The 16,909-nt window shown below is 43.0% G+C and overlaps 1 protein-coding gene across 4 annotated transcripts in view; it reads left to right on the top strand.

Annotated features, from left to right (window-relative positions):
* The window catches only part of TMEM94 (transmembrane protein 94), a 52,362-nt gene that overhangs the window by 22,932 nt on the left and 12,521 nt on the right, over positions 1-16,909 (top strand). For all 4 annotated transcript variants that reach the window (XM_059828328.1, XM_059828329.1, XM_059828330.1 and 1 more), the window contains 13 exons: positions 173-369; positions 1,161-1,312; positions 1,937-2,039; positions 2,353-2,439; positions 2,978-3,094; positions 6,871-6,927; positions 8,753-8,857; positions 9,471-9,635; positions 9,887-10,096; positions 10,265-10,580; positions 11,313-11,486; positions 14,735-14,837; positions 15,553-15,770. In XM_059828328.1, the coding sequence (XP_059684311.1) occupies positions 173-369; positions 1,161-1,312; positions 1,937-2,039; positions 2,353-2,439; positions 2,978-3,094; positions 6,871-6,927; positions 8,753-8,857; positions 9,471-9,635; positions 9,887-10,096; positions 10,265-10,580; positions 11,313-11,486; positions 14,735-14,837; positions 15,553-15,770 (2,004 nt within the window). The remainder of the gene's footprint in view (positions 1-172; positions 370-1,160; positions 1,313-1,936; positions 2,040-2,352; positions 2,440-2,977; positions 3,095-6,870; positions 6,928-8,752; positions 8,858-9,470; positions 9,636-9,886; positions 10,097-10,264; positions 10,581-11,312; positions 11,487-14,734; positions 14,838-15,552; positions 15,771-16,909) is intronic.

The raw sequence follows: 16,909 nt of genomic DNA, 5'->3' as shown, positions 1-16,909 counted from the left end.
TGGAGGGAGAGGGGAAAAGCCATCAAGAAGAAAGAAAGAGGTGATAAAAGATCATGGGAATGGACTGAGCTTAGCACTGGAGGACCTATAGCCACTACAGGATGTAAATCGATGTATGATTGGCCCCTCCAGAATTGTTATCACTTAATTCTTTCACACTTTGTGCTTTCAGATACACTTGGCAAAGACGTGAAATGGCCAGACTCCATGTACCCTGACCTTCACATGCCTTATGCCCCATCCTGGTCCCTTCATTGGGCCTACAGGGATGGTCATCTTGTTAACCTGCCTGTGAGCTTGTTAGTAGAAGGAGATGTCATTGCTTTGAGGCCAGGCCAGGAGTCATTTGCTTCTCTGAGAGGGATTAAGGTAACTTGGTTGTCTTATTTCCCTGGCCTGTAACAATATATTTCCCAGGATTTTCTTGCTAATACTCTAATTCCCATTGTACAGATTATTGGAGTGTTTGATTTCTTCTGGCCTTGAAAATAGCTTGAAATTCCAGTTCAGTCAAGGACAGTGCTTTGTTAGACAAACTGCATTTTCTCTATGAACTCCCAAATGCAATGGACAGGAAACACTAATGTAATACCGAAGCACCATATTTCCATCTCTTCCGGGTCAAGGGGAAATCATGATGCTCTGCTAAATATAAGTGGAGTGAATCTATCTAGTAGGATGTTATGACATACAAACCCCCTACTTTATCCTGTTTTTAATGTGGAGGAATAAAGTTTGTCTGCTTTGACCTTCTCCTTACTACTGATTTATTATAAAAGAAGATAGTATAAAATACCGGGGTAGAAGTAAATTAACAAATCAATTACAAGATCTATGCAAAAATTTTGCTGCATGAAGATTGGAAAAAGTTTAAAGCTTGAAATTTACCTTTGTTGTTTTTTATCGTAACTTTCACTCCAGATGGCAATTTTCATTAAATAGCCAGATGGGCTTGAACACAAGCATTTAATTTTGCTTAAGTTTGAAGCAATAGTTTAGCTAATGAATTTTTGAGAGCTGAGAGAGGGAACTGTGACAAACACGTATTGTGTCACTTGCAGTGGGAGGGATCCTGCTGGACTAAACCTCCAGTCCTTCGCAGCAGGATTCCACCAAGGCCCCGACTGTACAGCCTTTGGGCTCTCTGCCTTTTTTCCTAGGATGATGAGCACATAGTTCTGGAGCCAGGAGATCTGTTTCCACCTTTCTCACCTCCACCCTCCCCAAGGGGAGAAGTGAAGAAGGGACCTCAGAACCCTCAGCTGTATCGTCTCTTCCGTGTCTTGAAGACCCCAATAATTGATAATGTCAGGTGCGTTAAATACAGTGCACAATGCCTGCACTGCTTGTCTATGTCCCTGTTGCTGCCTGGTGTCGGCAGAGAATGAGACTTACCAGTCCAGGACAGGAATTTTCAAATATGCTGTGCTATGTTTTCTTTATTACCTGGGAATGCTGTAAGTCTCTTACTGTCTGTCTTCAGTTGCCCTCCTTAACTGGTAGGTTAGGCTAATGTATAAAACCACATATATGCTAAGTATTACTGTTCAGCTCATTACTTTCCAACTAAATTTGAACAATGCAGGGAGGTCACAGATTTCATGCATTTGATGTAACCAGTGATATGACACCCTTTGGTCAACTGGAGATACAGATATCTGAAAGTCCTCTTGGAGTTTCAGTACACACTGGGGCGATGGAGCCTTCCTGTTAAGCGGGTGAGGAGACCTGGGGAGTTTGCTCAACAGCACTGCAAATTTACCATGTCAAGTGCAATGCTGTTATTGTAGAACTTGGCTTCTCTTTTGAAGGTCATCCCTCATAGCGTAGCGTGTACACAGCATTCTAATCAGGTCTACTAGGAGGTTTGTATTTCAGGAAAGTGCAGGGTTAGGGTCTTGGTTGTTGAAATCTCAAGCTATTTTCCGTTTTTTAGGTGGTGTCTGGAAATGGCTTTGTCACGTCCTGTGACAGCCCTGGATAATGAGAGATTCACTGTACAGTCAGTGATGCTGAAATATGCTGTCCCTATTGTACTGGTAGGTCTCATTTCAAGCCTTTGTTGTTGAATATAGCCATGTTTTGTCAATAAAGGTGAAGAATTTGCAGCCATCAACAGGAAATTGTGGCCAGGCCCTAACTCATGCAGCTGACTCTGTGTGTACCTTGGGTAGTTCAGAGAAACAAAGATGTTGAGCCATCTAGCAGTGAGAGTGGAGGGAGGAACTGCAGCAGCAGACCATGTATATCTTCCAGAATTTCCCAGGGCTGAGAATGTTATAAGGCAGTGAAAACTCCTTCCCTACCAGTACTAGTGGTTAGCTGACAGTGTCATCTCTGTTTGAATTGCAGGCTGGTTTCCTGATCACCAATGCTGTGCGCTTCATTTTCAAAGCTCCTGGAATTGCTTCTTGGCAGTACACTCTTCTTCAGCTACAGGTAAAGGAGAGCTTTGAGCTCCACTACACCTCCCCCCCAGAGCACCACTGAGACTGATTCCCTCCCTCAGCCACTTGCTTCATCCTATGACAGCATCCTATGCACGCCTTTGTGCATGGTGGATCCAGGAGCGCTCAGTGGAGCAGGACAACAGCTCTACCCTGGCCATTCCTCCTAGATTGCCCTTTACATTGTTTGCTCTCTCTCACTTGCCATGTATGTGTATATGTGTGTGTGTGTGTATATATATATGGTATCCTTTGCCTTTAAACTTGTAAGAGTTGATGCCAAATTCAGCAGGAAAACCAGCTGCAAGTTGGTGTGGTTTATTCACGGCCTCCTTCATTACAAACCCTTAAGGGTGTGTGTCTCCTCTCTTGTGCTTCTCCTTGTGTTGCACTGCTTCCGATGCAAGCAGTCTCCTTCCTTCCTGCCATTGCCTTTTACCCATCCTCTCACTGTGGTGGAAAAGATGTCATGTGAGAGGTCTGACTTCTTGTTGTCTCTGTGCTTGCTGGTGATTACAGATTTTTTTCAGGTGAATGGTGTCCTACCCATCCTTCCATTGCTCTTTCCCGTCCTGTGGATTCTTGCTACAGCCTTTGGAGAAGCCAGAGTCTTGGCCCAGATGAGCAAGGCCTCATCCACCTCACTGGTAGGTGTCTCTCCACATCAAACCATTGCAGAGAAAAGGGCAGGAGATGAGAAGGGCTCTGTGAATTCAGCAGATGTGTCCACATAATTGTAAAAGCTTTGTATCTTTGGTTGTCCCAGCTATGCCCTCCCACTGGAGCACAGTGTGGCTTCTTGAACAGATGTTTTAATTTTTCAACCTGTCTACAGATATCCCAAGGTGATAGGAAGCTCCAGTGATTCCATAAATCTCTTCAAGGCATGTACTTTCTATAAGCTAAATATAATTTGTCAGAGGGGTCAGCATGGAGATAAATGCCCTGTGGTGGCTAATCTAGGGAACGTTTAGCCACTGAGAAGGAACAGGATACATGAGATCCTCTGCAATTCCCTGTTTTAACGTGTGGGCTGAACAGTCCTTTCCTGAGGCTCTGGGGCTTTGCCTGCAGGTATGGCCTTTGCAGTAGGTCAGGAGTAAGAGGATTTTCTGGTGGTTGTGCTGATTTGGGGAGTGGAGTTTGGTAGTCTGATGGGTGTGTGATCCCGAACTGGATACACTGATGGGTGTCTCTTGCTCTCTCCTGGTGGCAGTGTTGGTGAGATGCACTGTACTATGTTTGTCTTCTGTGCTGACTTTTGTTATGCCTGTACTTGGACCGAGTTTGTCTCTCCTTCTTGTCCTTCCTTGGCCTCTGTGGCCTTGGGTCTGTGTTTTCTATTCTTTTTCCTATAGGTGGTACATGACTAAGCTGCCCGTGTCTTGGGAGGGAGGACACGTTACCTCCCTCGGTGGCGTTTCCACATTTGCCATCTCTTTTCAATGTTTTCTTCGCTTTACCTTTCTCCTTTACCACCCATTCTCAGCATCACTTGGTTTCTGTCTTTGGAACCTTCGTCTATCCCTTCACACCTTGCTATTTGGCTGGGAAAAGCCACAGCTCCTTGGCTTCCCTGCTTCGTCATTCTCAACGTACCCATTTGCCCTGTCACTCATACTTGCACCTTCCTTGTGTTCTTTCTGTCTTCTCCTTTTTCTTGTCCAGGCAACTCAGTCTGTCCAGCCAGCTTTTTCTGTGACATCTCAAACATGATCCTCCATCCTTGCTGCTGCAGAACAGCCGTTGTGATGTGCCTTGGTCATTCTCCCCCTTGACTAGGGCAGTCTTCTCTTGGCCTCTCTATTTCACTCCTTCCTTCTCTCTACTCTGTTCAAAACGTAGCAGGTAAGACCCTCTTCCTCTCCAATCACTTGGCCTGTGTGACCCTCTTCTCCACCTTCTACTCCCTCCCATCGTGTTCAAGCTGTTTGATTCCCAGTTTTTCAAGGCCATAGGTGACCCTTGTGACTGGTTAGTCAGACATCCTGCAGGACACAAACCAGTGGCCCCGCAAAGGAGCCCCTGCCTCAAGTTGCATTACTACAGTTGGACTACAGCAGCATTCCTTTTAGAAAGGAATTTGATGTTGGTTTGAAACCATTTGTACTGCCTTTGGTAGGTTTTTTCAGTAATTATTTACCTTCACTGCTAAAAATGGGCATTCTATGTTAGTGGGAATTTTTGCACTATCTGATTTCCAGCCCTTGGAACATTTACGTTTTTTGTCTCCTAGATTTAAGAGCATGTCAATCAAATTTCTGGTCTGGTGTAGATACTCACATTCCCTTTTACCGTCTCTTTGGTTAAGTAAACAGTTTAAGCACCTTGAGTCACTATAAGCATATTTTCCAACTCTCTAATCTTTCTCTTGGCTTTCCTCTTAGCTTTCTCCACTGCTTCAGGATCACTGTAGAATTATGAATCTCCAAAACACACAAAATATTCCAGTAACAGTTGTGCTTGTGCTAAATTTCAGAATAATTTAGACTTTCTACTCGATGTTCCTGTGTTAGTGCAGCAAAGGATCATATTAGATCTTTTAGCCACTGCTTTAAATGGCCAGGCTTTGTTCAGCTGATAATCTACAGGGTTACTGATTTCTATGATAGAGTCCTTGTCCTGTGAGTCCAACCTTCATTTTTGCTCCTTTTTTGCCACCTTACTTTTGTGCCTCTTGGTATGCATGTTTTTGCTTATTTACCAAGCAATCCATAGTGTTCTGTAACAGTGGGCTGTTTTCTTTATCATTGGACCCTGCTCCAAACTTTGTTTAGTTTACAGTCTCGATAAGTAATGTTTTTTAGTTTTCTTTCAGGCTGTTAACAAAATACCCAGAATTTGTCCCTGCTTGAGCTAGTATAACATATCCTACTGCAAATAATTCCTCAGTTTCTATTCCATTTGGAGATAGTGCATTTCTAATATATTTCATATGGGCCCTATTTCTCTGGTATTACTTTTGTTAGAAAACCAGTAAAGCATTTTGCATCAAGTCAAAGTACCAAGTGGTCTACGTCAAAAGCATTACTTTTATCAGTCAAATTTGTAATTTCATAAAAAAAGATATCACAGTAGTTTGTACTTGTACTTGTGGTGTTTGGCACTGGTTGTGTTATTCCACTTCTTTTCTTTTAATTGAGTCTCGTATTAGCTGCTCTGTTATTCTGTCTGAAATCAAAGTCTGTCTGGGGTCCTGTGGTAACTTGGTTTGTTCTCCTTACCCTTTTTAGGCATTGGCACCACATTAGCTTTCTTCCCTTGCACTGGGACTTAATCCATGCTTCAAGCCTTTTGCAAAATCAGCAGTAACAGTTAGAAAGTTGTCCAGACCTGTTAATTTAAACATATTTACTTTCAGTAGCTAGTGTTAGAATGGAAAATATTTCATAGTTATCATATGGTATGATTATATCACTGAATAAGGAATAGCAATATTTATTTAACACGCCTGCCTTGCTCGCAATATCATTTGCAATTTCACTGTCTTCATCAAGCAGCGGACTGGTTTTAATTACCTACTGGTATACTTTTTCTTATTTTTATGTTAATTTTTACTTCTATTTTCACTTCCACTCAAAACTGGACTTTTTTATTTTTACTATGGGATTGTTGCTTTTTAAAATTTTAATAAAAAATTGTAAAGCAGTTCCTAATTATCCTTCATAGTTTTCAGTTGAAATTATTTCTGAAAAATTTGTCTTGGCTTTTTTCAGCTTTGTTAAACTGATCCTTTTTAAAGTGCCAAATATTTGCATTATTATTTGGGGTGCCTTTTTATTTACGTACAATTGCCATACTTATTTATGCTTATGAATATACTTAAATTTAAACTGTTTTTCAAAATTACATCTACTGTGGAATTCCTTTGTGCTGGATGCACAGATTTTGAGTTAGTCAGTTTCTCGGTGTAATTCCAAGAGCCCCATGGTAGTGCCCTGCTATAATTTCTTTTAATTTCTTATCCACGACCTGTTCACATCACCTCATTCCTCTGTGTCCATTGTGTTCCAGGAACCTGCTTTTGCAACCACTCTTCTAGCTCCCTTCTTTTAACTGACCCTTACAGCTTAAAAACAGATCAGTCAATCCTGGCTCTTTCTATCTAAAAATAACCATCCAGAAAGAGCCTCCACTGGGTCTAATTGCTATTATTTTCTCTGTAGTCATTTAGGTAATGACTCTGTGTTCTTCTGTGATGTACAGCACCAAGCACTTTGACTGTGCTTCACAAGTAGATAAAGACATAGTCCATTAAAGACTTAATTGCTTTGATGAATTATTGGTCTGCCTTGGTACAGCGATTCCCACAGAGCAGGACTCCTGCTTTCTTCTCTCTGAAGGCACAGTATTTAGGGAAGGATGTTCCTCATGACACATTTCTGAGCACAATTATAGTAACTGGTCTCTTCTCTTGCTGCAGCTTGCTAAGTTTTCAGAGGACACTCTCAGCAGCTACACAGAGATGGTATCTTCTCAGGTACTATTATTATGAATTGTTTTCTTCCATCTTCACTGCAGAACTTCATGATATCCTTTCCCTTCCTCTCTGACCTCCTGCTTGTTCCTAGACCCTTTTTGCTCGTGTCAGTTGTCCATTGTCACTCATTTGCTGCTTCAATTTGCTATGCATGCAGGTTGCATGTCTTTCCTGTACACCTTCCCATGTAAATGCTGCTCTGCTGACCAGAGGTTGAGGTGACTTTGATACTGAGTCCAGTTGTGCTTTTCTGAATATTGCAAATGGTTTGAAATCAACTTTTTCTGTCCTGAAGAAAGTACCTCTTTCAAGTCCTCCTGTTCCAGGAGTAAAATAAACTTTTTACGGTGTGTGTCAAAAAGCAGGGAAGTATTTTGATTGTACGAGACAAACCTCCTTCTTCAAGCCAAAACGAAAGAACAGAGGGGATGGCGGTCAGCACCAAGACCAAACGTGAAGAGCGGAGCAGGAGATGTTCAGGCTAAAAGTCTGATCCTGTTTCGTAGGCTCCTTAACAAGCTTGAGCCCATTACTAGTGCTTCCAAAGCTGGGGCAAATACACATTCAGAAGACCTTTTTCTAGGGGAAGAACTGCATCTGGCCACTTTATAAATTGCATCATCCAGATTAAGCAGGTGGGTAGAGGAAAGACACTTTTCTGTCTAATCTGGCATTAAGATTCCCCTTTCCATAAGGAGGCAGATGGACTCCAGGAGTGATTAAAACTCCCTAGATATTATAAGAATCAATTCATATCTCCTTGCTCCCAGCCACACAGGGGAGTGCATGTGGGTGCACACACACATCCTTTGCTGAATATTTTGTTGTCTTTCTGTGCCAGTTCATCATTTAGCTGAGATGTTTTTCAGGTGTTAAATGGGAGTGATTAGAGCTGACCTTCCTCGTTGGAAAGATCTGCTTCTTTCCTTTTGTACCTATGTAACATTTTTGCTTATGAGAAACTGGTTTAAATAAGAGCTTTTTTTCTTCCTGGTGATAGCTCATGGTTGTTTTGCATTTGAGCTTATGGCTGTACTAACCCTTAGGATCTAAGGAATTTGATCTAAGGAGCTTTGGGGGAAGTGCTGTGCAGTGACAGCATTCCAGGACAACAGCTAAAAAGCAGTAAAATAACACTGTAATGCAAACCTGGTTTTGCTGACATACAGCTCTGGTGCTTGGATTGATTGCTGCCATCCAGACTCCCTCTGAAACATTTTAATGTGGAAGATGAAGGGTGTCACCTTGACATTTTAATTTTGCAAAATATCCCCTTCTTTCAGTTTATTACCATGTTGATTACAGTTCATTTGTAATGATGGAGTAGTCAGGGCACCTGGGCTTTATTTCCAACATTGTCACTGTCTCAGTAAGTAGCCTTGGGCAAGTCACCTCATCACAGTGACTCCATTTACCCAATCTGCAGCACGGTGATTGTAAGCTTAAGGCCTCAAACTCATCCAAGGGGATGAGAGTTACTTTAGGAAAAAATACTAAGAGGTAGCAACTGATTCACCCCAAATGAAATCCCTTCAGAATTTCTTCCTGTGTTTTTGGATAGACAAAGGTAGTTTCAGTAAATTCTCAATTCGACAATCAGACTGTCTGTTAGCATCCTCTGGAAGGGGGAAGAAATGCCTTTCCCTTGAGAACATCAGCACCATATCAGTTAACAGGTTCCCACGGAGACCGATGCTTATCTTACAGTGTATCACTGTGTTGAACCTGAAAGCAGGTAATGTTGTACTCCCTTTCTTCCTTCTCTCCCCTCATCTTTCACTGAATATGTCTTTAATTTGTTGATGTCCTCTGCTTCCCTTGGCAGGAAATGATACGCTGTATCTGGAGCCACTTCCTCTGTGTTTTAAAAGGCAAATCCCCAACTCTGAGCTTCACTTCCAGCTTGCTCCATAGTCTGGGATCTGTCACTGTGAGTATTGCTGGGTTGTCAGAAGGAGGAGCCCTACGTGGATCCTTAATTTGCATTGTACAAGTTGTCCTTCCCTGAGCATAGACTGTTAGCAATCAGTTCACCATGCTGGGATTAGAAACCCTTCAGGCACATGTCTTTGTAGAGTAGTTTATAAGTGTCTTGTCGTATTCAAGCAGCACATTTACAGGCTAAAACAATGTTTAGAGATACTCCGTGGTATCTAACAGGGTGTCTGTATTTTCCAGCTCTGGTTCTGGTCCCATAACCCTCTTGACTCTTGTTCAAGAACCAGCTGGTTCTGGTCCTGATAAGGCAGTAGCTGGTGAAACAGGTTCAGCAGTTGCTTCCTTCCATGGTTTTCATGCCTAGTTTTGCAATATCCTGAGATAGAATTGGTCTTAAACAACCCACCCATCCCACTACAGCAAGGAACTCTTGGATTTCTTGGAGTGTTATTAGGTGCAGTTTCTTAAGACAGAAGTTTGGCAAAGGAGGGACTTGTCTATCCTCTTATGTTTATTAAACTTGGGATATTTACAACTATGCATGAACAATGAGACATGTTTTCACTGAGATTTTGCTTTCTTGGGGGTGTTGTGGGATGTTCTAGGTGCTCTGCTGTGTAGACAAGCAGGGGATTCTTTCCTGGCCAAACCCCAGCCCAGAGACTGTTCTGTTCTTCAGTGGGAAGGTGGAACCACCTCATGATAGCCATGAAGATCTGACTGATGAGCTCTCTACACGGTCCTTCTGCCATCCTGAGATGGAAGACGAGGTGAGGGATATGTAATCCATAATGTAGTACGTTGGCTTTAATCATAATCTGACTGACACGCACAACGTGGTATTATAGAGGGGGGGCCCTTTGCTTGTAGAGAAGTCCTGTGCCATAATTCTTGCTTAAAAGATAAAGAAGCAGCAAGGATGAGATCCTCTTCTATGGGAGTCCTAAAGCAGCGTGTGAAGCAGTAGTGGCTCATGTTCAACCACTGAGTCACCACTGTTCATTTCATTGGTCTCTTGCAGCCCCACGAAAGAGATGCTTTGCTCTCTGGCCCCCTGGCAGACACAGTCCACATGACCAATGAGCAAGAGAGGAGCAACTGGTCTAGTGACCCTCCAAAGGCTCCTGATGCCCATGCCCACCGAAAGCCAAACAGCAGAAGCAAGCATCCCTCTGGGTCCAATGTGAGTTTTAGCAAGGACACGGAGGGTGGAGAGGAGGAACATACTCAGGTAAGACATGCTGAAGGGACACAGAATTAGTCTTTTGTGGAGCTATAGGACAGACTTAAACCCGTAGAGTCTCCCCTTTTGGCAATTTAATTGTGAATTCCCTGCAGGATTCTAGGCTCAAGCTGTACTCATTGTAACCAATTAGAATTTTCTTGTCTGTTGGACCAGGTTATTGGTGACAGTGAGGTGTTGGCTTGTGAGGCTGAAGACTTTGTGTGTGACTACCACCTTGAGATGCTTAGCATGTCCCAGGACCAGCAGAACCCCTCCTGCATCCAGTTTGATGACTCTAACTGGCAGATGCACTTGAATTCCCTCAAGCCTCTGGGCCTGAATGTGCTGCTCAATCTCTGCAATGCCAGTGTGACAGAGCGTCTGTGCCGCTTCTCTGACCACCTCTGCAACATTGCCCTCCAGGAAACTCACAATGCCGTGCTGCCTGTCCATGTGCCCTGGGGCCTCTGTGAGCTTGCCAGGCTAATAGGTAAGGAGAAATTAGATGAGCAGACACAGTGTCAATAGACATTTAATCCTTAGAGAGCACACGAAAAATATTTCCCCAGTCCTGGTTGCTGAGAAGGTGGAATTACAGAGCTGACTGTTGTTGTTTGGTTGCCAAAAGAATCTATTAAAGAGATTGCTTTTGGCAAGTTCTGACATTGTAGACACTATCAAAGGCACAAATGTCATCAAGGATATTTCCAGCTAGCCCTGGCTAGGCTTGGTATTCTTCTGGCTTGAGCCTGCCAGTCTCATCAGGACACAAAGAATACCTGCTAATGGACAGGTAGCTGCCCTGTCTTTACAGTAATGCTTTACCAGGAATTTGGGTATAAATGATGTGATGTACCTCAGCTCATTTTATAGATGGGAAAACCGAGGCATAGGGGAGATAAGAGGTTAGAAGTAACACTAGGATTAAAATTTGGAAGCTCTGAACTCACTTCTGTGCCTGTCCTTCAATGTCACAGTTCCTCTCTTCAATGAACCAGAAGCATGAAGGCTGTAATTACTAATGACATCTAGTCCTTCTGAATGTTTTTCGTCATAGAGCTTGAGCCATCTTGGTGTAGATGCAAGTGAGCACAGCTCACCTACCTATTGCTGGGGAGATGTCAGAATGAGCGCAGGCAAAGTGGCACAGAAGCAGGAGACATGACCTTTCTTTTGCTTTGGTTAGAGCCTAATTTTTTTCCTCCTTATGTTCACATTTCAGGTTTCACACCAGGTGCTAAAGATCTTTTTAAGCAGGAGAACTATTTGGCCTTGTACCGCTTGCCAAGTGATGAGATGGTTAAGGAAACAATCCTGGGGAAGCTTTCATCCATCACCAAGAGGAGACCACCCCTGAGCCACATGATTAACCTGTTCGTGAAGGACACCACTACCAGTAAGACTGCCCCTTTCTTTGGGCATCCACTTGGGACAGGACGATCTTTTCCACAGAGTCTAGAAAATGTCAGACTGGAACAGTCTGGAATCCCTGTGGGTTGACAGCCTTGCTCTGCCTGTGACTAGTACAGTTACGCTCAACAAACCTTTGTGATCAGTGCTACGGCATACTGAGGGGGGGAATTCTTCCCAACTCTGGCTCACTCCAGAATCATAAATAATTTTTTTAAATTACCTTAGCACATAGCAAACCTGTCTTCTGGGACCAAATGGTAGTGCAGAGCAAGGTGGGTTTTTTGGGGGGGTTTTGAATAGACTTCATTATGTTAGTGTAACTGATACTGCACAGAGTTGAATATTACTCAGGGTTTTAGCTAGTGATACTCATCCTTCTGATAGCCCAAGTCATAAATCATTACCTTAGTGAGTTGTGTAGTGTATTATATTGCATATTCTATTTCTATATTGCATACTAATAAGAAGTCACAGAAATCCCATGCAAACTCATGGTGACCATGAATACTGCCATGCTGACTTCTCCACTCCTTCTACTCCTTCCTATTCTAATAGGAATGGGCTAGGATGGAGGGGATGCACAGCTGGGCACCATGAGGTCTTAAAGCACCTCAGCAAGATTTAACAGCTTGCCTGTCAGAGCTCTTAGTCTCCTCCTAATGCCTTAAAAGGACCAAACTTGGCTCTCTGGAGTTAACATACATTCCATATTGAATCTGAAATATGATTATTATGCTGGCCAGAGATTTACCAGCTAAACTGTCTTCTTTTGCCCAGTTCTTCTTAAATTTGTATCTTAATCTGGGGAGGAGCTTTTTCGTTTGTCCCAATTGCTGCTATCTTGCCTTTGTGAGCAAGAATTTTTCTGATGCTGAGATTCTTAGTGTAGGGAAAAACCTTTAATGTTGCCTCATTTCAACTCCTTATCCTCATTTTTAAACGGTTTAGTTTAGAGGCTGGAGCTCAGACGAATACATGTGTGACCTGGATTATGCTGTCTAGAGTAAATTCTAAGAGGAATTTTGCCAGCAGGGTTAGTTAACCGTTGGAACACCTCTCACGTGATAATCTTGTCCCTTGAAACTTTCTAAAATGTGTACAACCAGAAATAATGGATTATGCAGATAATATTGGGTGAAATCAAATGGCTCTGTTTATGCAGAAGAGTCAGACCAGATGATCATAACCAATCTCTCTTGATACATTAGTTGTGAATAAATCTTTGAATCCACCCGCTCCCATGACGTGCTGAAGTCAAAGGGAGATAGATAATAAATTCTACAGCTGTAGCAGAAATAGGAGGTAGCTTATCTGTATGTTCCCTTGCTATTTCATTGAAATATGTGTCTCACCATCTGGCAGTGTTCATCCCAAATCCATAGTAACCACATGGAAATGAGGGGCTCACCGGCATCTTCAGGGGAGTAAAATGGCTTGATACATCTCTGTCTTTCCTCGCTATAGTTGCACTCTTAGATTCCTTTTGCGCTGTCTCACTGGCTCAGCTAGAGCGGCTTCGTTCTTGCTCACGAGTCCCAGCAGTCATGAATGGCTAGTCATACCCTCTGTCCTATTCATTAGTTTTCTCCCTTGTGCCAGAGAAATCCTGGCCTTCAAGTTCATGATTTAGGAAGGGAAGAGGCTGAGCTCACTTTACTGGCAACGACAGCTGAATGAACTCCTTCCAGTTTATAGTGTGTGCTGTCACTGTCATTTACCCCTTAGAAGGATTGTCGTGTGGGATGCTGATGATACTGAATGGGAAATGGATTGCAATTGCTGTCAGCGTGAACGTAGGTATGTGTGTGCATGTGGTCATCTGCAAGATCTTGCTCTGTGTCCAGGGCATAGGTTTTGCATGAATCAATAAACAACTCTCGTTCCCTCTTTCCTAGCAAGGACTATATGACTGCAGGAGCAAGGTGGGAAAGATTAGGTGTTTATACAATAAAATTAACCAGAGCTCTGTACAAGTACTCCTTTGTGTCCCTGAAACAGGGTCCTTCTTTCACATACAGCTCCTATTCATCTTGGAGGTTTGTTATGCTGATAAACTTGGCGTGTGATGACTATTTATAGCAGAGAGCTGCTATGTTTTGGAAAATCCTCTGGTGTTCCTGAAGGTCCCTGCCTGGTTTGTGCAAGTGGATATTCTTGGCTCTTGATTTCACCAGCTAGTGTGAGCATTTGCAGTCAGCAACAATGCCTGCAAGAAGCATTTGGGCTCATTTTTCTTGGCAGTGATGTTTTTTTCATTAGATCAGCTTTGAAGCTGTTGGGGGCAAAGTCACAGAGCAGCTGGAGGAGGGAACCTAGACAGTGAAGTCTACGTGCATGCAATGTTAATGTATCAGTGCTCATGAAAGGGAGCAGGAAGTGTGGAGGAGAAGGCAGTCCCGCATCCTTTAACTCATGTCCTGTGCTTGGGACCTGCATCAGACAAGTGTCATCACACACCTTTGGGAAACACTTTTTAACACCCCTGTCTACAAGAGGGAGTGAAAGATTTTAAGTCTGTATTAAAGAGTAAAGTAGTTGGGGGGGAAAAAAAACGGGACAAGCTGTGGTGTCCACTGATTTTCAGTTCTTCCCTGATCACAACATGAGCTACTTTTTTAGAGTCTGGTACATTGAACTTTTGACCCATTCTGATTTAACACGTTTTTCAGGACCCTTTGTGAAACAGGCTGCTATCTAATGGGTCACACTGTTAAATTATCTTCTGCTACTTGAATGGAAGGTATTCAAGAATAGCTCTTACCCTTTAGATCCACGCCTGGCCTAAAATTGCGTGCACTTTCCAGTGTCGGCAGACTTTGATCGCGATAGGTTCATCGCTGGTGCTTGTACTTTCATCAGAAGAGGCACACAGGAGTATCTTTTCTTCTGCTCTGTCGGATACAGGAGCAAGGTATTATCCCACCTTCTGTAGGAGCAGGATTGTTACACAGTGTAAGGGCAGAATAGGAACTGACTACATGGCTCACATTTTATCACAGCCTTGTTTGAACTCACAGTTAGACAAATAGCAGCTGAATACATGTCATCCAGTCTTGAATAATTTCTCGATGGGGACTGAAGACTTTCAACAGAGGAAAGGGGATATCTGGAGTGCATCAAGGCAGTTTGCAGGAACGCTTGCTTTTAACAAATAAGGGAGCAATTGGTATAATATCCCTTTCCTAGGAGCCTGTATGTGTGATGCTGACTCATTGTTCTCCTACACTTCAGGCACTGAGCAGATGTTTTCTCATGGGACTGCTGACATCATCCTTGAGGCCTGCACAGACTTTTGGGACGGTACCGATATCTACCCCCTCTCTGGCTCTGACAGGTGGGCAGCTTTGTCATTTGGTGCATTCAGGAGCTGCAGATAAATTGCAGAGGGAACCTGGTCACTCTTCATTAAAATTTCCTTTACTGATGCTTGTTAAGCTATTTAAGAGAAGCTTCAAGTAAGTTATGAACACGAGCTGTCTCTGCTTATTATTAATTGTTATAATTATAGCAATGTAAGAGATATTGACTAAATGGAGACTTCATATACAGCTCCTGGGACTCAAACTCTGAAAGGGGATAGGAGAAAAGTCTGTTACTGTAACTATCTCTGCCATAGATACTATTGTCAGAGTTGTCAGTTCCTTCCTTGGTGTTTATCTCCCTACAGATAGATTCTTTCTGATGAATTAAGTTTCTGCTGTCATGCAGTGAACTTCCTTGGAGTCATCTGGCAGCCAGATAGAGCATATTATATTAATAAGTGTATTCAAAGAGTACTGTGTTCATACTCATCAATCTGTCTGATGAGCAAACAGAAACATCCACCCCTGCCCCTGTTGGAATACGTGGTTTTGTTGCCCTGTAGTGCCTGCAGCTTAGAGAATGCAGAAACAGTAAGGAAAGGCTTTTTCAGAGTCTCTGACTACTCCTCATGAAATACGTTTTTCCAAATACCCAGCTGGTGATATCTACACTGAACTACAGTGTACCTTGTCAGAAATGTGGCACATTTCTGCTAACTTTGTCTGGTTTTTGTCTCTTCCACATAGGAAGAAGGTCTTAGATTTCTACCAGCGAGCCTGCCTCTCAGGATACTGTTCTGCCTTTGCATACAAGCCAATGCATTGTGCCTTGTCCTCCCAACTCAATGGCAAGTGCATAGAACTGGTGCAGGTCCCTGGGCAGAGTGCTATCTTCACATGCTGTGATCTCCCCGGGACGACCCCCATCAAACAGAGCAGTCGGAGGAATAGCTGGAGCTCAGATGGTATGTGTGTTCCGTGCTGTCTGTAATGTCTGCTGCTGGGCTAAGTGCTTTCTTTCTGATCAGTCTAGAACCGTAAGAACATTGTTACTCAGAGTAGCAGATGGAAATTTGAGAACTAAGGGTTTCTGAAACAGATGCATTTCCAGAGGAAGTAATGATGTAGCAGCTGGTAGGTATGTTTCTAGTTAAGTTACTGAAGCTTGCAGAGAAATTCTTCTACTTTTTGGAAGTCTGTTTCTTAAAGCAGGCAACTGACAGTCGAGACTTCCAGGTATTTCCATACTTGGTTTGTTATTTGTCTAATTTGATGGAAATCACATACATTGGGTTTTTCAAAGGAATTAAATGTGTGGTGGTGTGCGACTACTCTCCCTTGATGGATTTTGTTGCTATGCTGAAGGAACCGATTCTCACTAGGTGAATTGTACATCTCCTCCAGATCAGCAATGGAAACTGAGAAATAAGCACATACCATTACATAGCCTCCAGGACGCTCTTTTAGAAAACCAGTCTTAATCTCTTTCTGCCTTGGTCTCCCATTCTGTAAAATGTGAATAATAAGGTTTCCAACAGCTGGGAGGCAGTTGTGACTACTTTTTTCAAAACACCTTTCAGTCCCACCTGTGGCAAGCTTTGTATTTGTGTGAAGTGTTTTATTATTTTGTTCCTCATGCTGCTGCAGCTCCCATTCACCACAGGCTGATCTGGTGATGGTGAAGGAACCCTATCAAAGAGCCTTTGCAGGCTCGGCTCTTTGGGAGTGTCTGCAATGTCACTGGAGGGAACGTGATCCAGTTCCTTTGCATCAGTCCCTCATACTCTGATGCCACTCTGCCTCAGCCAGAGTTGCCATGTTGTTTAAGCACAGTATGATGTATTTAAAATGCACATGTGAACATTATGCAGCATACATCCTTCACCTTTCTGCCCCAGTTCTTTGTGACTGATCCCTGTCTTCTGTTTTGTCTTTTTCCTTTCCATGCTTGCTGTTTCACATTTGTATTCTTGGTCGCATATGTGGGGATGTCCTGAAACCACTTCTGTGATTGGGTATGCTGGGACAAATGGATGTCTCTTCATCTTTCCTCCTGTGTGTGTGTGTGTGTATATCTGCATGTTTCTGTGTGTCTGGGTACTCT

This window comes from Gavia stellata, chromosome 22, assembly GCF_030936135.1.
Source record: "Gavia stellata isolate bGavSte3 chromosome 22, bGavSte3.hap2, whole genome shotgun sequence".
Classification (NCBI taxonomy): domain Eukaryota; kingdom Metazoa; phylum Chordata; class Aves; order Gaviiformes; family Gaviidae; genus Gavia; species Gavia stellata.
This window is presented reverse-complemented; position numbering and strand designations above follow the sequence as displayed.